General features: G+C 35.6%; 1 protein-coding gene across 1 annotated transcript; it reads left to right on the forward strand.

Moving 5' to 3' along the window:
* The first annotated feature begins 230 nt into the window (after positions 1–230).
* Positions 231–26,289, forward strand: cdan1 (codanin 1). The gene is made up of 28 exons (XM_087290841.1): positions 231–316; positions 5,178–5,842; positions 7,864–8,046; positions 8,123–8,313; positions 10,474–10,593; positions 11,204–11,282; positions 11,363–11,483; positions 11,559–11,668; positions 11,761–11,850; positions 11,971–12,046; positions 12,132–12,337; positions 15,294–15,426; positions 15,500–15,643; positions 15,735–15,901; positions 15,982–16,063; positions 16,730–16,819; positions 18,184–18,238; positions 18,352–18,485; positions 18,578–18,681; positions 18,781–18,930; positions 19,304–19,367; positions 19,501–19,579; positions 20,206–20,414; positions 23,842–23,949; positions 24,043–24,106; positions 24,199–24,359; positions 25,425–25,532; positions 25,614–26,289. Exons 1-28 carry the CDS (start codon positions 239–241, stop codon positions 25,707–25,709), a joined length of 3,867 nt encoding a protein of 1,288 aa, XP_087146967.1. The 5' UTR covers positions 231–238; the 3' UTR covers positions 25,710–26,289.
* Positions 26,290–26,856: the final 567 nt, after the last annotated feature.

Below are 26,856 nucleotides of genomic sequence, written 5' to 3' on the forward strand. Positions count from 1 at the left end.
ATTTAAAATTAAATACAAAACTGCATTTTCCAAAAAGGTTCCGACTCTGAAATACACTAATGTTTTAATTATACTGAGCGAATAAACTGAAGTGGGGGAAAAAAACAAGTGTTCGCTGTACCTTTATTTTGAAGTGCTGTCAATGTCGGCGCCGTTGTTGAGGTTTGCGCGCGCTCGGCTGCTCAGCCAATCGTACCTCTGACAACACTCACGTGACTCTCATGATCTTCAGAGCAGAATGGCGGCTCTTTTGGAATCGGTGCTGCAGAGTAAAGTGGAGTTAAGCGAGGCTGTGCTGTGGCTCAAAGGACTACATGTAAGAGTTAATACAGCACCTGTGTTTCTGTCTAACGCTCTGCTGTCTGACTGTCATTGCCTAGTGGACTGTTAAAGGGGTTGTTTACTCAATATCTGGCTGCTAATCTTACAGCTACGTTAGCAAACAAACATTAAAAGAGTCTCTTTACTAAATATTCCAATGTGAATGTTTGTTTATGTTAGATTTAAGCTTAATGCTTCGACGAAAGGAAATAAAGTCAAAGATAATCTTCCGGCAGTTTGCTGGAACGTTGTCATATAAATGTTCCTTTTTACAAATGTTTTTGGCCAATGTAAATATTCCAGAATGTTATGATTATTATGATATATATCATTATATGTTTAGGATGATACAATCTTTGTTTTATTTTCTTCAGGATTGTGAATTACGTTTAATGTATTGTAATGTAAATGCCTTGTTTTACAGTTCAGTGTAATTTTGAAACTACTGTAGAGTTTATTATTAGTGATTTAAGTTCTATTCATGTGTTGTTTCGTTATTTATTAATACAAGGTTTCTGCTGGTTCCACCAAGTTAAATTTAAGACTATTTAAGACATTTTTAAGAGCATTATGAATTAAATTTTAGACTAACCAGGTTAAATAATACAGATTTTGCAGAGATTAGCAGTGTTATTGATTCTCAGGCAAATTCCAGAATAGAATACAGAATACAACTCTGTAAAGAATTAACATTTTACCCTATTAACAAACCCAACCCAAACTAATTCCTGACTATGATTTTAAAGTCCTGGTGTGGCTATCATTAAATACAGTTAAAGCTTCCATCTTTATATAATAAAGAGAAAATTAAAATAAAATGCAAAAAAAAAGAGAAATCTAAGGATTATTCTGGAATATCCCAGTTAGAAAAGATTTTCAATTGCTCTATCTAAAAATGATTATAATTAAAAACAGTTAACAATAAAATAATAATAGTTTAATAATACAAATATAGGACAATTCGGTGTCGGTGGAGAACTTTTAAACAAATGGTACTGTAAGGAAAGTGATTCAATACTATTTTTAAATATAAAGTTAAAAGTTTAAAACATTTTATGGACTTTAGGATTGTTGGTGATTATATGGGTGTTTATGGCCAGAATAAGGAGCTACACATAAACAAAGGAAAATTAAGACCTGTTAAAAAAACGATTTAAGACCTACAACACAATATTTCGGTTAATTTAAGACTTTTAAGGCCTAAAATGTAGCTTTTGAGATTTAAGACATTTTAAGACACTGTAGGTATCCTGTAATATATAACTTTTAAAAATATCAATAAATTAAATTAAAAGTTTTTATTTAGTTACATTAGTTATAGAGTACAATCTAAGCAATAGTTTTTTTTTTTAATTCCCAAGTTCTGCTGGTTGACGCATGTGCCGAATTTTCATTGCCAATCTTAAGCCAATTGTGATCACTTGTTTTGGTTCAATTTGATATTTCCACAACCCTCGCAAAGCTCGGGGGATCAGAATAAGCGCTCCTACTTGGCCCCGCCCTGATCTGCAATAGGTTTCAAAATAAAAAAAAATAAATAAAAACTTTTAAGAAACATTTTATTTCGGTTTTTAGATTTTTGATATTCAGAGTAATTTCTGATTAAGGTTCATTTTAACTGTCTCTATATCTCTAAATATTTTTAAATATCTCTAAATATTTTTAGATCACTCTACTCTAAATATTGGGTCTGAAATGGCGTGCAAGAATGACTTCAAAACAATATTAGCACTAGTTAATTGGCTGAACAGTGTTATACTTTGATAGTCATTGTCTGCTAATATGATTTCCCTATTCAGAATTTGCTAAGAATACTTTTCTGCATTTATAGTATTAAGGAGAAAGTCAATGTGCGAATATGAAAGCAACTTTACCTCAATTAATTTGTTAACTTTTTTTTCTATTATCCTGTTTAAGCTTAATTTCAGTTACTGACAACAATTAACTGTGGTTTAGGTTGGAAGAAATTATGATAATAATATTAATAATATAAAATGATTTATCATTATATTATTTATATTTACTCATCTGGAAAGTATTCATAGCGCTTCACTTTTTCCACATTTTTTATGTTACAGCCTTATTCCAAAATAAATCTAAAATTATTTATTTAAAAAAACCTGAAAAATCGCATGTACATAAGTATTCACAGCCTTTGTCGTGAAGCTCTAAATTGAGCTCAGGTAAATTCTGTTTCCACTGATCATTCTTGAGATGTTACAGCAGATTAATTGGAGTTCACCTGTTGTAAATTTAGTTGATTGGACATGATTTGAAAATGCATACACCTGTCAATATAAGGTCCCAGGGTTTACAGGGCATGTCGAAGCACAAACCAAGCATGAAGACAAGGGAATTGTCAGTAGACCTCCAAGACAGGATTGTGTCAAGGCACAAGGCTGGGGAAGGTTATAGAAAAAAATTTTGCCGCTCTGAAAGGTCCATGAGCACAGTGGCCTCCATCACCCATAAGTGGAAGATGTTTGGAACCACCAGGACTCTTCCTAGAGCTGGCCGGCCATCTAAGCTGAGTGATCGGAGGAGAAGGGCCTAAGTCAGGGAGGTGATCAATAACCTGATGGTCACTCTGTCTGAGCTCCAGCATTCTTCTGTGGAGAGAGAAAAACCTTACAGAAGGACAACCATCTGTGCAGCAATCCAGCAATCAGGCCTGCATGGTAGAGTGGCCAGACAGAAGCCACTTCCCACCTGGAACTTGCCAAAAGGCATCTGAAGCACTCTCAGAACATAAGAAACAAAAATCTCTTGTCTGATGAGACTAAAATTGGACTCTTTGAAGTGAATGCCAGGTGTTAACATTTGGAGAAAACCAAGCACCGCTCATCACTAGGCTAATACCATCCCTACAGTGAAGCATGGTGGTGGCAGCATCATGATGTGGGGATGTTTTTTAGCAGCAGGAACTGAAAGACTAGACAGGATAGAGGGAAAGATGAATGCAGCAATTTACAGAGACCTGCTTCAGACTGGGGTGACGGTTCATCTTCCAGCAGGACAATACCCAAAGCACACCGCTAAAATATCAATGGAGTGGCTTAACTCTGTTAATGTCTTTGAGTGGCCTAGCCAAAGCCCAAACCTAAATCATATTGAACATCTCTGGAGAGATCTGAAAATGGCTGTACACCGTCACTTCCCATTCAACCTGATAGAACTTGAGAGGTACTGCAAAGCAAAATGGGCAAAAATTCTCAAAGACAGGTGTGCAAAGCTTGTGGGATCATATTCAAAAAGACTTGAGGCTGTAATTGCTGCTGAAGGTGCATCAACAAAGTATTGAGCAAAGGTTGTGAATACTTGTGAACGTGATTTTTCTTTTTTTTTTTCTTTTTCTTTTTTAAATTTGCAACAATTAAAAAAAAATCCCCCACTGTTATTATGGGGTATTGTGTGTAGAATTTTGAAGAAATAAATTAATTTAATCCATTTCGGAATAAGGCTGTAACATAAAAATATGGAAGAAAAAGTGAAGAGCTATGAATACTTTTCCGGATGCACTGTACATTATTTAATGTACTGTGCGTACTTACCATGAGAGGGAATTAATGGTGCTTATTTATTTATTTATTTATTTATTTATTACATAATTTAAATGGATTATTAAACAGTATACACTACGATATATTGACAAAGCAAGAAAGAATGAGAATAAGGAAAGGTGTGCGTTTTTGTGTTTTAAAGTGTGTACTTGCATGGTGAGAGATGAGTAAAGAAATCTATTTGCTTTAGTTTTGCTGGCGGTTTTTCTGCACACTGACAACTGCAATTCAGATTGCTATTGTTTAAAACAAGGTTTAAAATGTGTAAACTCTCCTTAAACAGATAAACTTCATTGAGAGATTTGCCAAAAGGCCTAAAATTAATGAGACAAATACTGATCCCCACACGGAGTGGTCACAGCAGTCTTATCAGCACCTGAGCTGGGGAAACTGTATTTCATCAGACAGATCATATTCAGCTGCTGCGCAGCCTCCTCGCATGGAACAGAACCATTCAAGGTGTTTTAGACAATTTTTTTCTGACAGACTAGCATAATAAGCAGACATCTCCATTCACACTACAAGTTTCTGAGTTTTCTCCAATTGCCGTGAGATTGCATTGTTTTGAAGCACTTCCAACCGAGTTTGTTCCACCGAGGTACTGTTGCGAATATTGTACAACACCTTTCCTGCTTATTAAAATTATTTGATTAAATTGTAATTTACCGGCGCAACATGGAAAACAGTTTAATATAGCCTTCTCTAAAACTGAATTATTCACTCTAATTTTATTTAGGTTATATTGTTATTTTATTTGACAATCCAGTTCGTGATTCTGCATTTTTGAAGCACAGCGGATCTGTTTTGAAGCACTTCACCTCATGTTATTCGTTCTTCTATTTTTGTTTAGAAGATAACTGACCAAGAAAAATCTTTAAATAAAGAGACAAACTATATACAAAATTCATTTTAAAAAGATATTTTTTCCAAGAAAAATATGATTTATAGTTTTGTTTGAGCCCGTCCACTACTCAACTGTGCGGGTGGATGATTTTTGGTCAGTGGAAAGTAAGGATTTAATGAATGCTTTGCTAAATGTTAAACAATCTTCTGTCATATATTTGCAAATGTTTTAATATGTCATAACTTTTAAGATTAGAGGGGGCGGTTCTGGAATAAAATCCTGCAGGCGCCCCTGTGCTGAGATATTTAAAAGTTCATATCTATATCTAATATCTGTGTGTTTGTTTTTTGATAGCTGCATTTTGCACAATATTGATACAAATATGAATATTCATTTAAATGCAGCATGTGTCTTGGATCATAATTTAAATTTTTTTTTCTTTGTGTTTGCAGGTTTGTGAATCGCAAAACTTTCCATCCAGGGTCACCAAAGAGGAGTTTGTGCCTTTCCTTTTGAATTTTTTGCGGGACCAGAGCAGTCAGACATTAACCCATGGCCCTGCCACCCCTGCTAAGACACCCAGCACCTCCAGATCTGTCAGGATTCAGAACTCTTCAGAGCGGAGAGTCAGCAAATCTACACCGGTCCAGGGTCTGCGCAGTGCCAGTCGAGTTCAGCTGTTCTCTCCTGCCCCATTTACGTCCCCGGGGGGTGGGAAGAATGACCAAGACACCCCATTTACAGGCTCTCTTTGTTTGAGTGGCATCAGTGCCCTCAGCAGCCCTTCCTTCAGCTCAGTCTGGAGTCCTGTGCCCCGTAACAGCCCTTCCGAGCGCCGTTCTGCCCAGCGGCCCAGTCTGGGAGACTTCATGACATCACCTCCAGAGACCCAGCCCAGCCCCTCCGCACCGCCACACAGAGGCCGCAGGAGGAGTGCCGGGTTTGGTGGGGGGACGTCCAGCCGGCAGACGGGAGCTCGTGGTGCTGTCTCAGAGGAAGGAGGTGGCAGGAGGAGTAGAGGTGGGGGGAGAAACGATTCGGTGTCACCTCAGACACAGGTGCAGCTCAACTTCAATAATTTGGAAGACTTTCCTCCAATGGCCCAGCCTTCACCAATGTAAGTGAGGAGTAGGTGATGAATACAAGTAAAAAAAAAAAAAGTATCCATATTATAATAAATTAAAATAAAAATAATAAAATATAACAATAGGGTTAAAACATCTAGATATCTCTATATTGAGGGTTCATTTATTATCAGGAGTCAACTGTATGGACTAACAAAATAAAAATGAAAAACAATTTTACAGAATTTATTAATCAAAGTTTTTGTTAATTTCCACATTTACTAATACTGAGTATTTATTACATTACATTTCATTCGTTTTATTTTTTGACATTAATTCATCGTGAGCTAGCTTGAAAAAGAAATTTTTAGAAAATTTTAATTAGCTAGCAGTAACAAAGGTTAATCAGTGCTCTAAAGTAATATTAATATGCTTCTATATTTAATAATTTGTTCATATTAATTATTGTTGCAAATGACATTGCATTGTAAAGTTTTAATAGAATCTATTAAAATGAATTTTAAATGACTTTTGAAAAACAATTATACTATTTTTACGGAAAACGTTATGCTTTTGTCATAATTCCTGAACTCTATGCCATATTATCTTTAAATGCATGCATGTATATTTATAATATATTCGTAATGCGTATATAAAGCAGAATGGAATCAGTGTTGAAAAAATAACATTTTTGAAATCCAGCCTGAAATAGGAACAAAATCCAATTTTTTTGTTTAACTGAAGACATGATGAGATCTTTTAGAGAAGATGCCGTATCGGGCACACAAGACTAACACGAGTATTTACTCAAAAGTTAAGAACCCCTAAAATGTCAGTATTGCAACATCAAACAACAAAACCAAACTGTTAAACTTGTTTTTGTGGAATGCCCTATTTTTAATAATGATAATAATAAATTTTATTTGGATAGCACTTTTCCTACATACATGCATCTCAAAGCGCTTCACAAACAACAAACAATTAAAATAAACCAAACCAAAATGAAAACTAAATAGAAAATGTATAAAGCATAATAAACAACAAGTATATACTCAGATAAAAGCATATATGTACATGCATATATGCATATATCCACAGAATCACAAACACAATGCATACATATATACAACTACACAATATACATAATATGCATAAACTTCACAAACTGTTGTATTCATACGCAATTTTAAAAAGATGCGTCTTAACATGCTTTTTAAAAACATGAATGCTGGGGGATTCTTTCACTTCATTTGGGACACAATTCCAAATTTTTGGATCATAGTGACTAAAAGAAGTGCCGCCAGATCGCATCAGGTTTACAGAGTGAAATTCTAAAAGTCCATCTCTAGAAGAGTGTAGGAAACGGTTTGGATTATTTTGATAAGCAGTCAGAAATGTAAGAAGGTGTCCTGTTGTGTAGTACCTTATAAACTAATAAAAGAATCTTAAAGTCTATGCTTTGGTGCACTGGTAAACATTGTTATTCTATTAATGCTGGTGTGATATGGTCTTGTTTCTTTAATTTCATTTAAACTCTGGCTGCTGCATTTTGTATCAGTTGCAACTTGCTTAGGTAAACCAGTATAAATAGCATTGCAATAATCAAGCCGAGAGAAAATAAAAGCATGAATTAATTTCTTAGCATCATCAAAGGATAGGAAAGAACAAATTATATATATATTCATGAGATTTATTTATTGGCTAAAGGTTCATCATACCATTTATTTTATGTATTCCATATTTATATAAAATATTGTACATTATAATTGATTGATTTGTAAACATAATGTTTATAATTCATTTGTTCTCTTAATTTTTATCTAATACATTAGTGTGTGATATGAAGTGATTGCAGTGCACAACAACAATCCAAAATTTCATTGCCCCAAAACCTTTTTTTCTTATATGCGGGGGTCACATTACAGTAGACAAGAAAAGATCCATATAATAGATGTTCTGGCAGATTGTAATATATATGTGAATACAAGTTAGCACAATTACAAATACATGTAATTTAAATAGAAATACAAGACAAAAATACAAATAATCTACAACTTTTATGCGTTTTTTGCAGAGCAACCAAACCTTCACGGAGAATTAACCCAACACCTGTAAGTGCAGAGCGGCCGAACTCTAAACCTAAGAGCTGCTTTACCTCCACCCCTCTCAGCCTTCCTGCCAGTCCTCCTAAAATACCCGAGAGCACTGGCAGTCCTCACAATCTGCAGGAGGAGAGGGAGCTGCTGAAGAGAGAACGGTGTGTTGGAGCTGTTAGTTTCAGTTATATTTCTGCTTTTCTGTTCACAGTTAACCATAACACGTGTCTTTTCTAGGTCTAAACTTGCCCAGCAGACCAGCTCTCCACTAAAAACCAACTCCGAAATCTGTACCCCAACCAAAACAGTGCATATGCAAGGCTCAAAAGTGACTCCTGATTCCCAGTTGCCTTGCCCTGACCCTGACAAAGTGACACAGAAATCAGAGTTGGATCTCTTAGCGGGGCTGTATTGTGCCTGCATTTCAGGTAAATGGCCTGCAGAGGGTGTTGTGTGCTGTTTTTTTATTTATAGTTAATCAAAGATTTTTGTGAGTGTGTCATGATTCACAGCTTGGCTAACATTCTAACATTGGATAACATTGGTTAACATTCATGAATTATTTCTAATTGATTAGTTGAATAAAGGTAGTGCATGAATCATGTAAACCAGGCCTGGTGAAAGGGAGTTCTTTTTTCTCAAGAGGTGCGGTTATTCGCCTTATTTTCTACTTAATTATAAGATTTAAATACTGCCTTTAGGTTACATTTTAAGCACTATTTTTAGCTGAATTAGCTTGTTGGATGCTCATCATAACCACACTTTTTGATGTACCAAAATATTTCCTAAATATTTAGAATAAAGAAATAGGTCCCACTTTATATTTAGTGTCCCTAACTACTATGTACCTGCATCAAAAAAATAAATGCAATGTACTTACTGTGTTTATAATGTATTTGAGAGCACTTGTGGTGCTTTTGAGTTGGAATAGAGGTTGGGTTATGGACAGGTTTGGTGGCATGGGTAGGTTTAAGGGTGGGTTAAGGTGTATGGGATGGTCAACAGTGTATTTACAAATGTAATTACGGAAGTTAATTAGAGATGTAGTTACATACATGTATTTAATCAAGCATTAGTACACAGTAAAGACATGTATTTACACAATAAGTACATTGTAACAAACATTAATTCCTATGTAAGTACATATTAGTTAAGGCCACTTAATATAAAGTGGGACCAAGAAATACAACATACTGTATTTTTTTTTTTAAATACAAATTTATTACATCATATCATTATAAAAAAAACGTTTCAAATTAAAAACTCTAGCTTATTGTAACTTGAGCAAATAACAAATTGGCACATTCAATATTCCTCAGTCAGAATTTGACCATTTGATTATTAAAAAAACTGAAACATAATAATAATATTAATTTAGAGCTTCACATTTTTTTCTAGCCTCTCGTAAAAGTGCTTCACACTTTTTTTTCATTGGTCATGTTTTTTTTTTTTTCAAGAATAAGGTCCAAGATTTATATAATAAAAGGTTCTTGTCAAATGTTTTCTCTGTTTAAAATCAATTCAGTTATGAAAGATGACATTGCTTATGTCAGATGTTTCCTTGTACGGCTAGATGTTGGACTCTTGAAAAATAATTGTTTGCATTGGCCAAAACTGATTAACTAAAGTCACACCAGGATTCCGCTTGGTCTTAAATCTTTTTAAATGGGTTATTTTCACTATCTGTGATGGCTAAGCAGTCAAAGTTGGACAAATGAGTTCATGAATGGGACACATTCTGGGTCTTTCGGTTGCCCTCCCCGACTATGGTCCTGTAAACTATTAAAAAATTTGGAGTCAGTAAGAATTTTGAAGAGAATTAGTAATCTACAAATATTATGCATTGCTATTTCAAATAATTTTTTATTCTGCAATTTATGTTTAATTATATTTTTATATATTAAATATGTTTACTTTATATATATATATATAGTGCTCAAAATGACCACTAATACATTTACAGTGTTAAAAAAAAATGCATAGTTTAATAGCTGTTCCTAAATAAATTAAATCCTAAATAAAATGTATTAAAGTTTCCACAAAGTAAAAATATTTTTGCTGCAGAACGTTTTTTATTTTTGTAAGATGCTTAATCACTAAACTGTGCAAATTGCAAAAACATGTTGGTTGTATGAATTAAAAGCTAATAATATTATCAATGCTTTAGAATTATCTTTGTCATAAATTCTTCAAGTTGATGGTTTGTCATGACAGACGTTTTTCTAAAGTGAAACTGAAAAGCCAAAAAAGTATGAAGATACATTTAGTGTAGCTCTGGAGATCAACTTAATGTGTCCTCAGATACTGGGACAGGAGACTTGTTAGCAACATTTTCTGGTCTAGCTGTTGTTGCGTTTATCTCTGCTGCTTTGTTTTAAACTTGTTTTACATTTGTATTGAGAAAAAAAATGCTCAGAGCTAATTGTCACTTACTAAAATATTATAATGTTTTTGATATGTAAATAGTTTTGGATGGGTCCCTCACAAATGTAACTTCTTTTCTTTCACAGAGAGGACTGCATTTTTTACAATATACCAGGATATTAAAAACATTGTTTTTCACTTTTAAAAATGTGTTATGCTTCTAGAAAACCTGGTTCCATGTATCTTCCTGGAGATGTTCTTTGTACTGCAGCTCTTGACATCTCGTGGCGTGTCTGGGTCTGAATCTGCAGAGCAAGGAATCAGTGTTTGTGAAGACAGTCCAGGTTGGTTTGATCACAATCTACATCAATGTTTTAAAACATACTTCATTTTTTATGGATTTTGTCTACACTTACATGTGAAATCATGCTGAAGAGATGTCAGAAAGATCAGTCGTTTCATAATCCCTCTGTCAGCACAAAGCTAATAAGAGTATAGCTTTTAAAAAATGAATTATGCATTTGGTTATGGTTTTATATTATTTTTTCACATTGACGTTTTTATTATTTTTAATAACAATAACAGTTTTGCAATTTAGCAGTAATTTGTAGAATCTTGCAGGAAAGTAATAATTTGTCAATTATTTTTTAAATTTATTAATATATTCTTGTATATCTTTTCATAATTGTTTTTTTTTGATTATGTGATTTGCTCATCTAAAGGCAAACAGAAACTCCTTCCATGAAAAAGGCATTGCAGTTGTTATGCAAATAATAATAATAATAATAATAATTATTATTATTATTATCATTATTATTATTATTATTATTTAAAAATAGTTGAAATAAGATTGTTTTTGCAGGCATTTTCTTTTATTATTATTAAAAAATTAATCAGTCTCTGAATTATTGATGCTGATTAATTTTCTGTGTTTTTTCATTCATGTCTTTGTAGATGTTCTGGAAAAAGCTTACCTAGGAAATGTCCACAACTGTGTGTATTTTTCTGTGAGAGTGTTGGAGAAACAGTTTGAGTAAGTCTGATTATAGTGTTATTACTGTGTTATTACACATCATTGTCAGAGTGCCTGATTATTTCTTTTCTATTTGTCAGGTTGGTGTCACACCTGGATAAATGCACATTACGGCTTCTGTCTGAAAATGAGAGAGTGGGGACTTTCTCCTCCTCCCTTAAAGACTGCTTGGCAGAAGCTCAAGACAACTGCACAGCTAAAGTAAGCATTCGTTTAAAAGCAACCAGTAAGTTCTGTTTTGAAAGCTCACGCTGAATAATGTTCTTAATTTGTTAGGTACCTCCTAGTCCGCCCTTATTTGTTCATTCAGTCCCGTTCCAGCCTGCCACAGACAACCGCTCTAATTTTAGCAGCGACAAGGCCTTTCACACCTTTAAAAAGCAGAGGTACATTTTTCAAAACATACATGAGTTACTTGGCAAATCAGTTGCTTAGATGTACATGGTTAATGTTGTGTTTTTTTTTTCTTATGTTGTAGGGATGTGTTTTATGGGCTCCTCAGAGAATGGGAGGACTCTCATAAGGAGCCTGGCTGGGATTTTGAGGCAGCATTAGGCAATAGAGTCAGGTAATGTCTGTTTATTCATATAGCCATTCATATAACAGTCTTAATATTGACCACTAACATCTTATGGTAATTGTTTTAATCCTGATTCCCAATGTGAATTCTTTCAATTTTCACTCACAGGATGATGGTCAGTCAGCTCACAGCAGCAGGAAGCCAGTCTCACTTTGCTAGACTCTTCCAGAAGCAGCTTGTCCAGGTGGGCCACAATGGCTGATTATACTCCCTTTTCCTTCCTGTTTTGTATTCAATGATCATAGATTGTTGTTGTTGTTTTTATCTAGATGTGTAAGGGCCCGAGTGTGCTGGCCTCCTCCAGTGATGCACCTGATGCTGATCTGCTTGGCATGCTGGGGGCAGACAGCCTTGGCCGTCTAAAGCGCCTACAGCAGCGTCTGGTCCAGCCTCAGAGTCTCATTGGTCCCTGTCCTCCACCTTCCTTTCCTGGACATCAGGAGTTCTTCAAGGGCTTTCTTCAGACAGCCAGCAGGTAAATGTCTTCATCGCAGGTCTCATATTCTCATGATGTCCTACTTCAGCTGAATGAATTGGTTTGAGAGCAGTTTGTGTTCCTTAGTTGTTGTTGTTTTTTTTTTACAAACAGGAAGTGCCTTTCTCTGAACTCTTATCTGGTCTGAGTCTAGTTTGTACTATTTCCACTGGAAATTTGAGCTAGTGATGTTGTTCTCTCCACTTTTCTCCTGCTCTCTAGCACTATTCATCATCATTCACTCACCAGCTTCTTTAATTTCCCTTTTTTTAATCATTTGCCTTTTTTTTAATCATTTACATTCACTTTTTATTTCATGCAATTTCTTTACCTGCATAAACATTTGAACTTTTTCGTATGCCAGGTTCAGTGCTTCCCACACATAGACTTTACATGGGCAGGCCATCCAGATATATTAATGGCTGCCCAAGTATATTTAGTGACATATTTTTTTGTTAATATTATTATCATCCTTTTACACAGTTTTTTGTATCGGCCCAATCATCTCTCGTTTACCCATTTTGTTCTGTGAGTGAGAGCTGTCAACACTCCCACAGACAGTCTCGCGTGCTTTGCAGACCCGCAGACACGTACCGTTTTTGGGACTTAAAATATTCGTCTGACTGGGTTTTTAAATCTCCTAAAATGTTTGGGATTCGGCTTTTGCTTTCTAAAGCCGTTAATCATTTGTTTTTTTGCATTACCCTTTTACTTTAGCCTACTTTCGCTTGACTTTGCAGCTGACTGCGCACAGAGTGAGAGAAACATTAAATAATTCATTCTTTAATCGAAATGGTTCAGAAAAAATGTACTATACTTGAAGAGGATGAAATGACTGGTCTAAACTGGCTGAAAAAATATATGTACACCAATATTAATGGTTAATCAATTCATATGCCTTATTAAAATAATCTACAAGTTATAGTTTTGTAATTATTATAAATTTTAGAGATATTGTCTGTTTTTATTCCCTTTTCTATCATTTATTTCTCATTTGCTGATAATTTTAATAATTTGATTGTGTGTGTGTGTGTGTGTGTGTGTGTGTGTGTGTGTGTGTGTGTGTGTGTGTGTGTGTGTGTGTGTGTGTTAGTGTGTGTGTGTGTGTGTGTGTGTGTGTGTATACATATACATATAAAGAGTTCAGATGCAAAACCCTCTAAATCCATCTGATCTCTCTTCTTGTAAATGAGCAATTTCTATCAGGCTCCTATAGTTAGGTTCAGGTGTTTCATTTTATATGTAATAATAAGGTTATTAGCTGGTAAATAAAATACCTTTTTTTTTTTTAAATGTCACTTCAGACAATTCTTAGTATTTTAAAATGGTAAATTTTCTTTTGCGTCAAAACCAGTTAAATCCACTTGTGCTTTTTATGCAAAACCCTATAAAACCACTTATTGGAACAGTGTAATTAGTTGTAATTAATTGAAAATCACTAGAGATGCAATTAGAAATAATTTTACCAAACCTAAACGCATACACAAACCACCCAAAATTAAAAATATATAAATCTATCAAGTTAGTGGCGCTTCATTCCGCTGTGATAATCCATGGAAAATGAATAAAATCTGTCAAGTAAGTACATTAATCAATAAAATTAAAACTGACATTAATCAATCTTAACAATATTGTCATTTCTGATATTTGGGATTTAGATTTAATGAAAGAAGAACATTGTAAACATTGTAATATAAGCTTGGTAGATTCAAATAATGTAGTGTAAAAACATTGTGAAACATTAATATCTGTGCATTGTCCATTAATATAAAAAGCTTATCAGATTATTAGGTAACTTGAAGTAAAACAAATAATGTATAGTTTTATACATTATATTTATCTTTCAAAAAATAGCTTAAATAAGCAAATAAAACACAAGGTAGGCCTACTGGGCAAAAAGGGTATGTCTCTCAGACAATTTTAAAAAGCTGTCATTCATTCATTCTCACCATACTTAAGGTCTTGGTCTCTTGTTTATCCTCATAGCATCCATGTGGGATAAAAGAACAGCGTCTTTCGTGAAACGCAGTTGTTTTTTAATGTATAGTAAATCGGGCTCATTCAAAGTAGCATCACTGTGCAAAAACATGTTATAAATAGATGTTACACTTCCAACTGTACAGTATGTTTGCTTTTTCTTTTAATGCAACGAGTTTTGAGGTAAGGGACGTTTTCATTTGCCATTTACTGACGGTCGGACAGGCTCATGCAGTTCATCAAACTTTTAAAAATCTTTTAAAATCTAAATCAAAAGCGGAATATGTCTCCTCAAAAGCTGGTGTATCAGCGCGCTGCTACATTGAACACATATGATTCGATTTGCACCTTCTGATTGGTTTTCGGGATATAGCGGCTTTTACTGTCAAAGGCAAGTGCTGTTTAGCGACTTTTGCCAGCAAACTGTTATTTCTGAATGTGATGACGCCGGGATTTAGATGATTTAAAGCAAATCTATTTGTTGATGGTCTAGTACATGCCTAAAGCATATCTATGTGATATAGGCTATTTTATATACATATCTAAAATTTGGAAGTTTGCTTTGAACTTGAAAGAGAGACAGAAGCAGATTTTACCTGTCAGTGGGTGCACATGGCTTCTGAAAAGCATAACAGAGAAATGGTGGATTTATTTTTTATTTCAAATTTTTTTTTTTGCTTTAACTCATTAAAAAAACCCTGTCATGATAAATACAATTGTTAAAAATTAAAGTATCTTTTTTTTGTCCCATATAGTTAACTATTTATGCGATGTGACTAAAAGTTGTGTTTCAATCCGACTACCACCGCAAGTATATTTCAAACCTGTGGGAAGCACTGAGCGTAAAGCACATGTTGTCAGGAGTATAGTATTGTATGGACAGTCTGAAAAATCCAGATTAAAAGTCTCAGAACTAGGATTAGAATTTTAGTATCATTTTTATGGTTATTAGCTCTAATTCCATTCATCTTTTTACTAGCTGCCAGCTAAATCAGCACCTGAAAGATGGTCTGTGTCAGCAGCTGCTGAAGCTGGATGAGGTGTCCATTCTCGGTCCAGATGCGAGCCCTGCCCAGGGAGAGAAGACGGCTGATGGAGACATGGAGCAGCAGGTCAGAACAAAAAGCAAAATACCACAAAATACTCAAAGGCTTTGAATGGTTTTAAAACCTATTTTTGATTCAGGATGAGAAACAGCGATTCTCCTCTGTGCTGCTCACCGCTAGACTTCTGGCCAAGTTTTTGGGTTTCATCACTTTCCTACCTTACCAGACCTCTGAGCTACCATCAAGAGACATACAGGATGCTGCAGTCGCTCTGCGGAGCAAGGTATGCCCGTTATAAAGGCAATATTTGTTTTAATTGACCTAAAACAGATATATTCTTCAAGGCTCAGTATGTTTCATGTGTATATCATCAGAGTTTTCCAGTTCTGGACGTGTGCACGGTGTTGAGGAATTCAGTCCATCGTAGACGCACAATTCTGACAGTGCCATGGATGGTGGAGTTCTTATCTATGCTGGATTACATTGGACCACTTCTGCCTTGTTACAGGACCGCTCTGTGCCTTCTACTCCAGATCTACAAGCAAGTTTAACTACTAAATATTTGGCAGAGATTATTTCTGTGTCCAAATGCACTTGTCATTGTTTATTTGGGTGTTTCAGGAGGATGGTATTGGGTCGAGGAGGAGAGCTGTGCTACATGAATCAACTGCTCATGGTTGCAGTTTTAGGCTGGCTCTTCCAGGTGAGGGGGTCTCATTCAGTATTGCTGCAAAATGAACCAAAGTGGAACAATGATATGGCCTTTTTATCATTGTTAAAGGGTCATAAAACCCACTGTTTTAGAAAATTTCTGTTTATAGAAATACTAAGTGCATCTCTCACTCTGTACAAGATCTCACAGAGAGAGGTAGCAGACTAAAGAAGCTGGGAAATGTGTGGTTGAGATCACCCATAATGTAAAGGGCTTGAATAAGTATTGAAGGGTTAGGAGAGAGACACACCAATGTTTATTCATCATCAAGCAGAAAGCTATTGCAACAAATAAAACCTTTAATATGAACAGCATATGTTAACATTGTTTAACAAATGTATAGACATTGCTATATATATATAGACGGTGCTGTAATTTATTAGACTGCAAGCTAACATTGGAATATTTAAGATAATTATAATCTAAAGTGAATGCAAAGCAAGTAGGGTTCTCTTTCCACTCCTGGGTTTGGTAAAGTGTATCAGAAGATCTTTGGCATCATTTGATATTTTTGTTTTAGTATACACTATAAAAGATAAGAGCTTTCATTATAATTGGTAAACATTATAGCAACTGACCAAATTAAGCTGCTTTAGATAAAGAGATGAGTTATGATCTTGTCATATCCTTCTGTAATTGTAATATTTTTTTTTTTAGATCCCAGTTTTTCCAGAAGATCTCTTCTTCAGTGCAGATCTAAAGGAAGAAATGAAAGAACTGGAAAATAAAACAAGCTCTCAGGGCCTGGTTAGTGGATTGCTGATCTTCTGCTCTGGATACATTAAACAAAAGTTATGCGTTTTTCATATTAAAGGGCCATGAAACCCAGCAGGTGTTTACACACTTCCAGTTTGGAAAAAGTCAGGAAAGTGGGTGTGTCTAGCTCTGTTTAGGAGGGAGTGTCGGGGGAGGGTAAGAGGGAAGGATTTGGATAAAATGGGAGTTTCTATTATGCATGCGCTGATTTTCACAGAGCCAAAATAAACACACAGACACTGGGGAGAAAGACAGTGACTGTTTGATAACTGTGACACTGTGGAATGTTTGATACCACTCGTCTTATAAGAAAAATAACCTTCACATTTCTCAGTAACTTAGATGCACTCGGTAGGTAGCGTCAGAAGGCTGTGTGTGTAGACTATCCTGTCACAAAATGCGGTGAAAATTCATCACAACGGTAATAGTTTGATTGCGGTGTTTACATGTTTAAACTCGGAGAGCAGCATTTACAGTGGATCTTTCAGTCCATAATATTGTAGTGATATTATTGTACTGTAAACTAAGTAACTTAAAAATCATTTTGACTAAGGTCTGTCTTTAAAAACTGAAAGAGTTCTGCTGACGATACAAACTAACTTTGCCATCTGAATAAACAAACAAAGACCACTGATCGCTCACTTACCAAATCTGTAGTGACAGGACAATCAACACCAACTGGAGCCGTGTCTTTATTAAAAGGAGACGAGCTGCAAATCTGGATTTCACCATGTCCAAATGCGAAAAGCTATCGGATAAAAAATGTTCCATACAAACGTATTTCTGTCGCTTGCACTGTAATCCACAAATGAGTCCTGCTGCGCTCTCATAGAGGGAAAATGAAAACAAAACCTTCGTTGCAGCACATTTAAAAACGCAACACTGATGAACCATGTCTCCAAACAGTTCTTGTTCTTCCACTCCACTTGTTTTGACAACACAAAGTGGCGTCTCTCTGCCGTCTGAACACTTTATCAGGTAAAAACTTCTTAGTTCGTCTTCTAAGTTATCATACTTATTAATGAAGTTGCACCGCATACACAATAGTGCGCGCTGATTGCACTCTCAAAGGCGTCACAAAGTACTCCCAGGTACAGACAGCCAGTCTATACACTGGAATACACGCAAGGATCTAATCGGCGTGGCGCAGCATCTAAAATTAGTTTCAGACCGGAAGAATGAATTTGCTCAAAGTAACACAAAAACAACCAATTTTCACTTTTTTGTGTAATAATTGTGTCCTAATAGTGTTTTTAGCAGCGTGGGACACGTATACAACTTTCAACAGCTCAAAAATGTGTTTTGGTGTTTTCGTGACCCTTTAACACTAATGATATTTTCTTTGTACTTTTCAGGACACACTCCCATTAGTGGACCAACAGCTTCTCTACACTTGCTGTCCATATTTGGGTAAGAGCAAGCTCCTCTGGAAAAATGTGCTTCAGAATTATGCATTGCACAAAGAAATACAGTACATTCTAATTGATGGTGATTGATTTATCTTTACATCATTCTTTTTGAAGGGGAGTTTCGTAAACTTCTTGCTGCTTTTGTGGCTGGTAGCACATCCAAGAGTGGAGGCTTGATTCGCAAGATCACCCCCACGTCTGCAGAACCAAGGGGTCCTTCGACTACACGTTCACAGCAGAAACTTCAGGTAAACTGCCAGCAAATGTCTTCCATCTGTAGTATAATCGATAGTATGTTTTTAATGAGAGTTCATTAATGTTTTTGGATGTTTTAACAAAGGTTGACCTGGAGCAGGCCTTTTTTCACAACCAACCCCCTTCTCTGAGGCGTACTGTAGAGTTTGTTGCTGAGAGGGTCGGCTCCAACTGCGTCAAACACATTAAGTCAGTCTCCAAGATTTTTGACCCTTTTTCTTTCTTAGTCCATGCAAATTACTTTACATTTGTTTTTTATCATTTCATATTTCCCTAACTGTGTGGCAGAGCAACACTTGTGTTGGAGCTTGTGAGGGGTGGTGAGAAAACTCTCAGGGATAGCTTGGGTATGGAGGGCGTAAACACTGCCAAGCTAAACGACTGTATCTGTGCTCAGCTGTGTGATGCGGGCATGCAAGCTCTGGAGAGAGCAACCAGGTCAATGGCTTGCTTTTTTCTTTTAAGTATTTGGCAACACTTTATTTTGACGGTCCGTTTGAGTATTAGTAGACTGTCTGCTTAATATCTGTTGATATCTGTTAATATCTGCTCCTTCAACAGACTTTCAACTGACTATAAGAAACTTTGCAAGTACATGTCATTTTACACCAACCCTAACCTCAACCCTAACCCTAACCTAACAGTCTAATTATAATCTAATGAGAATTAGTTGGCATGTAGATGCATTGTAACTTAAATTTAGCAAACGGACCATCAAAATAAAGTCTGACCAAGTTTTTTGTTTAAAGTAAAACATGTTTTCTAAACATCTTTTGATCTAGATGTCTTTTGTCTCATCATGTCATGATAGGTTCTGCAGTGAGAATGCTCCAGGAGCTGTCCGAGTTCTTCTTCCTCTGGAGACCTCTCCTTCTGTGAGTAAAACAGTCGTTAGTTCGTTAGTTCAGTCCATTAATACTCGCTTATTTTATTGTTAATTTAAAAAACAAAGCTATAGGATGATAAATAATTTGCTTTGAGATGTGGTTAAAATGTGGTGTGGTTTAGGTCTTGACCACAGCTAAGAGCATCACCACTCGTTTGGCTACAGAAAAGGCTTGCAGCTGGCTGTCTTCCAACATCACAAGTAATAAAACCAATTTTCAGTGACGTTTGAAAATAGACTTACAGTGTTCAGCATATATAAGTGCACCCCTCACAAATCTATCTTTTAAATTCATATTTTTAATAGGAAGCTTTACAATATTATATTTTGGATATACATTAGATATTTACTGTATCAGCACTGAAGTTTAATCTGGAGCTTATCTAAGGAAATAACTTGCAATAACGGTCCAAAAACTACTACATCAAAATTTATGTTATAGAAAAATATTAAATACAAATTTAAAAAGGAAGAAAAATCAAGAAAAGCAAAAAAAATGTTAAAAATTTAGTTGAAATTTTGTAGGTTGTAATTTTTTTTTTTTCAATATTTTGCTTGAATTTAATTTTATTATCTTTCAATTTCTAAATATGTTTGGTGACTAAAATATTATTTTAATAAATATATCTGTTTAATAAAATGGTTTTGTTGAAATGCACCAAAATATCTAAATTCACTGTAAAATGGATACAAATATTCAATATAGGGTGTACTATTTTTCTGAGCACTATAATAGATATTTAGATATGCTATATTTGTGTTATATTACATAGTATGTTGTTTTTTTTCCCAAAAACTGATCTGAACTTTTTTTATATATCTCTTAGCACTGCTAAAGAGGGAGTGGAAGAGTGCCTTTGAGAGGGTAATGAAGAGCGTGCCCTCACCCCTCAGTGTAGATGCTGAAGAGGCTGAAGGATTAAGCAGGAGTCAGCAGGTCCAGAAGAGTGCCTCAGGGCTCAGTGCTGGGTCCACCTGTGTTCCAGGCTGTGCTCATAAAGTTCCACTTGGATCAGAAGTCATGATTGAAATTAAGGTGATTTTTGGTCAAATTTGCTAAAAACTGATTCATTGATAAATCTGTAGTCGATATGATTTGATTGATGCAAAACACAGTTTAATGGTGAGAAATGACACCTTCATAAAATATGCTAAAAAGAAACGTACAATCAAATTTGCTAATAAGTGTTTTCTTTTCTTTGACGAGGCTAGCAGAATTTGCCTTATTGTCAAATAAAATGAAAGCCATTTAAATGTTTTAGCTAATTGTAAATTAGTTGAAATCTAAATAACTAATTATAAAAATAAGTTATAACTGAAACTAGAAAAGTAAATTTCATAGACAAACTTTATGGTGACTTGAGAAAGCCTCGCCTGAAAGTTTGAAGTAGTTTTGAAGTTTAAATAACTGAAGTCGTTTTTAAGAAGTTTAAAACAGTCGGCATAGAGAGATAAGTACAAATATGTTAGCATGTTTCCAGTATGGATTGACATGTTTTTTGCTAGGGTGTTCTGAGTCGTTGTTAAGGAGTTGCTAGGTGGTTGCTAAGGTGTTCTGATTGGTTGCTAGGCAGTTGCTAGGGTGTTCTAGGTGGTTGCCAAAGCATTGCTAGGCGGTTGCTAGGGTGTTCTAGATGGTTGCTAAAGCCTGGTTTATAATTGTGCATCAAGTGATTGGCGTAACCCACGGAGCATGCAATGAAATGTGCATTTATACTTCTGCACGCTGTTTCTGTTGCTCTGCAAAAACACTTCTGAAACGCTAGCTGGCAGTAGGTGTTAATGTTCCTCTGTATCAAGTTTCTTTGCTGGTATTGTTTTTCTGAACGCTTTTCTGAATGTTTAAGTGGCTCAAACTCGCTCATTTTGAGGCGGGAAGCGGCGGACATGCAGCAACTCAAGGTAGACACAAAACAACAGTCTCCATTCGGAGCTCCTTCACGGGATTGCACACTCGTAAACACTCACTGCATCGGGCTTGTGCGCCTCTCACCTCAGCCCGCACTTGTCATCGCTACCAAGCCAACCAATCACAGAGCTTGTGCTTCGCTTCGTTGAGACGTGTAGTTATATTTTTTGGGAGGTGTGTGTCAGCATCGGGCTATGCGTTCACGTGCAGGCTGTGCTGTAGCATACGCGTGCGTTTGACGCAGACGTATAAATCAGCCTTAAGGCGTTGCTAGGGGGTTGCTAGGGTCTTCTAGGTAGTTACAAAGGTGTTACTAGATTGTTGCTAAGGTTTTCTGAATGGTTGCTAGGTGGTTGCTAAGGCATTGCTAGGCGGTTGCTAGGGTGTTCTAGGTGGTTGCTAAGGTGTTGCTAGGTGTTCTGAGTAGTTGCTAAGGCATTTCTAAGGTGTTGCTAGGGTGTTCTGAGTGGTTGCTAGGTGGGTGGTAAGGTATTGATAGATGGTTGCTAGCCAGTGGCTAAGGTGTTGCTAGTTGGTTGCTAAGGCAGTGCTGGGCAGTTGTTAAGGTGTTGCTAGGTGGTTGCTAAGGCATTCTGAGTGGTTGCTAGGTGGTTGCCCATGGTTTTGCTAGGCAGTTGCTATGGAGTTCTGAGTGGTTGCTAGGCAGTTGCTAACATAAGTTAGCATGGTTCTTGTATGAATTAGCATTATGCTAGCATGTTTCTAGCATAAACTAGCATGTTGTTAGCATGTTGTTAGTATGATTAGTATGTTTGTTAGTATGTTTCTAGCATGAAATGTTTTTGTTATTAGTATGTCTAATGTAGAGTCAATGGCAGTTTTTTTTTTCATTGGAAGTTTATAAGACAGTTGCTAGGGGGCTGTAAGTGGTTGCTAGGGTATGGCTAGTAAGTTGAAAGGTCATCAGTGATTGGCAGATTGGTAGTCTGAGTTGAATGAGCCCAACATTAAGTCTGTAGGACAGTCTGGCACAAAGTTATGAGGTCACAAAGTTTGGTCCAATGTTAAGTCAATGGGGCTTTTCTGAATTTTCCAGGTCAGTTTTCAAAGGGCCATGAAACCCCCCACTTTTGGTTTAAGTCTACCTCAGAATTTTTTCAAAATATGCATTATAATGGTCGTGGAGCCCCGCGAGCAAAGGGCAGGAATAGGCTTGGCCAGCAGAGCAGGGGAGAAAGAGGGGGCGAACAACTATTGTTAGTCGGCTCATAAAATGAGAAACAAACCGTGAGGAGACGCATGATTTTATAGTTTACAAAGTTAAAACAGTAAACAGTAATTGACTGCCCTGCTACATTTGTTATTTGTTATTTCATACACAGATAACCACAATTTATATCATTATAAAGATAATCGTGTTCATATAAACACTATAAATGAGGAATTTTCCCTCAATCCCCGTGTCTGAATGCAGTCTCAGTACAGCAGGTCTCTTGTCCTGTCTATTTTAACCATTAGCCCTGCTTGTAATCAAGAGGATTTAGGCAAACACAGCAGCACGGCGATGTGTCTAAATGTGAACGAACTTCTGATAAAAGACAAGACTTGCTGTACACAAACAGCTTTGCTGTATCAGCCCTGACAGCATTGCGGGGAAGAACATGCAACAAACCCCATGGATCATGGAAATAAACATATACGACCCTTCATGAACGGCTAAATACTGGGTGCCGTGGGTCCATGGATGCGTCTCACCCAGTCATTAACATAAGATCTTACAGCTTGTCACTGGCAGGTCTGCCTTGCCTTCGGAAAGCACATGCAGTCATGAATAATTAAGAAGCAGGCTGTTCTCATAGGATAAGAAAACTATGAATAATAATGAGAAATTGACGCATCATCTTTGCATTTGCAGTTCTGCGCTACGTCGCCGATTTTGATTCCGCCCCAAAAATCGCAAAGCTAAAAAACTCGCAAGCCAAAATTAGCTGACAAAAGATCAAAATTATCCTCATAATAAAAGCTGACAGGTGCTAACATTGTCTTAACTGGTGCTCAACACACACAAATCTGTTAAAATAAAAAATAAAAAAATACTCTAGAGTTTCGTGAACCTTTAAAAACAAGTCAGATCAGTTGGAAAAGATACAGCAAACCGAGTAGTATGAACGGTCTAGGAGGAGATGCATATAGAAATTAGTCTCAGAAGAAGTTTATTAAGTTTATGTAGTATAACAGTGTGTTGGCTTTCTCAAGCCACCATAATAAAATGCTTGTTGCAGTACAAACATGCCTGAATTGGAAATATTTAAAACGATGTAATAAAAACAACAGATGAATGCAACAAAAAAACTGATTAAAATAGAATTTAAATAAAGAAATATGCAAGTGTAAAAATGGATAAAAAAGAAAAGAAGCTAATTCAAAAGAGTATTCATAGTTACTCATGCTAATATAGCACTGGCTATCAGTACACCTTTGACATTAACCAGTTGGCTGATTAATTAAAATTTCTGCCTTACTATTAATAATAGAAAATTAGTAACAAAAAATCAGCAAGTCTAATTTAATGGGATTTTCTCTGATGTTTCAGGACGTTCTGAGTGTTGCTGTAGGACCCAGATCTGATGATGAGGTTTTCACGGTTCGTCAGATTGAGTCTGTATTGGACAGGGTGGGACAAACACTTGGATGCCGAAAAGTAATCAGACCCCCATACAGAACACTTGTTATCCACACATCAGTGTTTTAATAGTTTTTCTTACTTTCTCCTCTTGTCCTGGTGTGTTTCTAGCGTCTCTCTCCGGTGGTCGAGCAGATGCTGTTGCGTTGTACTGTTCAGCTGGCCTGCAAACTTGGTGAGTGAAACTGAGAACAGTCCATAAAGTCAATTCTGATCATGATTAATATCCTCATGTGTGTATGTTTGTATCTGTTTTTACATGTGAAGTATCTGGAGAGCTGCCGCTGGTGTCCTCCGCCGAGGGGAACAAGAGACCTGATCTTCTGGAAAGGTTTCTGGTTCTGTGGTCTTGGACTCCCGCTCCACCTCTGCACCTTCTTCTCACTGAACCCACTTTGACTGCCATATTTACTGCTACCGATAGAGAGGTAAAAGCACTGTGCAGTTTTGCTAAGCTGTTGCATCCATATCCTCTTTGTAGTTAGTCAATATTAGGGCTGTGCAGTTAATCGAAGTCGAATTGAATCGATTGATAACACTGCAATTAGCTAATCGCAAGAGACTGCGAAATGAAATATAAATATATATTTATATATATATTAGGGGTGTAACTGTTCACAAAAATCACAGTTCGGTTCGGTTCGATACAACACAGTGGTGTCACGGTTTGGTACGTATTCGATACAGCAAAAAAAAAAAGAAAAAAGCTAGAGGATTTCTCTGATTTAATTTTTTTTTATGTAATAAAACTAACATTATAAAAGTATGATCCTGATTTTTTTTTTATTTTACTTTAAACATTGATAGAGCTATACTTCTAGGGTTTCTGCTTAGGAGCAAATAAAACAAATCCTTCTTTATACTCCAAAGCAAAAAGCTTCCTATAAAAAAAATTATATAATAATGTAGTAGTTAAACAAATAAAAATAAAAGAACAATTTAGTTTTTAAATGGAATTTCAATCTATTTTTAAGTATTTTTATTATTTTTTAGAAAGATGAGTGTCCACCTTTTCTTCAGACAGCACAGATCTGCTTGATTTGACGGTCACCTGCCATTTTAGTGGATCTGAAAGCAGGAATTATCTGACTGAAATGGGCTTATAAAGGAATAATGTAACGGGGCTCTATTACATTTAACATTTTCTTGAAACCTGAAATTTCCACTACCGATTAAGATCTAACAGGGCTCGAAATTAACCTTTTTTTCTTGGTAGCACCAGTGCTCATGACTTCAGAAATGTAGGCGCACCCACCAAAAATGATGAGCACCGCTACTACGCGTTTTATATTAACAGATTCTATTATATATTACCACTCTAATCACAACTAACAAATAAAAATGAGTTACAGATGTAATTACATGCAGGTATTTAATCAATCATGTATACATACATCTACACAAGATGTACATTGCAGTAAGGTATTCATTTCAGTGTAAGTACATATTACATACTATAAAATGGCATCCTGTTTTCTTCTGTAATATTGCAGAGGACTGACTACCTGTTCCTGATCAGACAGCTAATAGAGAGGGGTCTTTTAGGAGAGCAGGAAGTGGGTACAAACTGGGCAAAGTTGTCTGCGTTATCTTGGCCAGAGGTAATAATATGGCTTCCTTACATACATAACTGTTAGGCTGAAGTTCTCAAAAATCACTGATGTTTTCTTATTTTGTCTCAGGAGTCTGTTGAAAAGTTTCAGCAGCTATCTTTGGCCACCCAGTTCTCAATGCCACAACTTCCCAACCACAGGGATCTGCTGCAGGTCTCTCAGTGACCACTAGGAGGACAGATGAGTCTTTACCAGCTGGACACTTTAAAGACAGAAGAACACTATTGTAGTGATCTATGAATGATTTGTATTTCAACTTTCAACAAGATACTCTTTAATTCAACTATATATATATATATATATATATATATATATATATATATATATATATATATATATATATATATATATATATATATATATATATATACTTCTTTTTAAACAAAAACAAACTTATTTTAAAATAATTTTCTTGCAGGATCGACTAGTTGTTGCTATTTTGTAAATGTTTAAAGCTCATTTTAGGGTAAATTTCTGAGGGCTTTTCCAGGCTTCACTTATGCTGCTTCACAGTAGAACGAGATAAAGACCATTCACTGTGCTTGAGTTGTGTCATGAAATTCTATTTATTATTATTATTAGTGTTTGTACATGTTGTCAGTCAGTTAGTTATGCTCGTTTGTCTGTTTCTAATAGTCTTTACTTGTAAAAAAAATTGCACTTTGTTCATGTTGGATGATGTTATTATGTTTAATGCGAAAACTATCTTATGTAATAAACTATAATTTGGTGATTTATGTGAAAATTGATCGCATTATTGAAGTTATCGAAACATTCCGGTTTGCAAATTAAGCTTAATCAAAAAACTCAATGTTAACTCAAGCTATTTTCTCTTTACCTTCCTTAAGATTAAGTTTAAAGTTCATTTTGAGTTTGAGTTTAAGATCAAGGAGGCAACAAGACCGGTAATAGTTAATCAAGGCTTCTTTTGAAATTAAATCTAGAATGAAACTGATGGTTTAAACAACAGTTATTAGGTACATTTAGATTTTGTTCTAGAATTATGCACAATCCTTAATAATTTATCACACTAAATCTCTTACAATTCTTTCCCTTTGGTTTGTTTTTCCCCACTATTAGATCAATGCTTTTTTGAAGATTTTTTGAAATGATCAAAATATTTCATATTGAATAGAAATCTTTATACACGCCTACAAAAAACTATTGCATTGCATTTGAGAGAGAATTTGATTTTATTATGTACTTTAAAAATCTGTTTTATGTTATATTTTCTGCTGGCTTGAAATAACAAATAGCATGTATGTCATTTCAAACACTATAATCTTATTATATACATTTATTTAAAAGCTTT

This window comes from Danio rerio, chromosome 17 (genome assembly GCF_052040795.2).
Source record: "Danio rerio strain M-AB ecotype USA chromosome 17, GRCz13ab, whole genome shotgun sequence".
Classification (NCBI taxonomy): domain Eukaryota; kingdom Metazoa; phylum Chordata; class Actinopteri; order Cypriniformes; family Danionidae; genus Danio; species Danio rerio.

Coding starts and splice junctions, on each gene's coding strand:
- cdan1 (XM_087290841.1), top strand. CDS start 239: ATGGCGGCTCTTTTGGAATCGGTGCTGCAGAGTAAAGTGGAGTTAAGC. Junction 15,427..15,499: donor ATGGAGACATGGAGCAGCAG/GTCAGAACAAAA, acceptor TTTTTGATTCAG/GATGAGAAACAGCGATTCTC. Junction 18,239..18,351: donor CACTTGCTGTCCATATTTGG/GTAAGAGCAAGC, acceptor TTCTTTTTGAAG/GGGAGTTTCGTAAACTTCTT.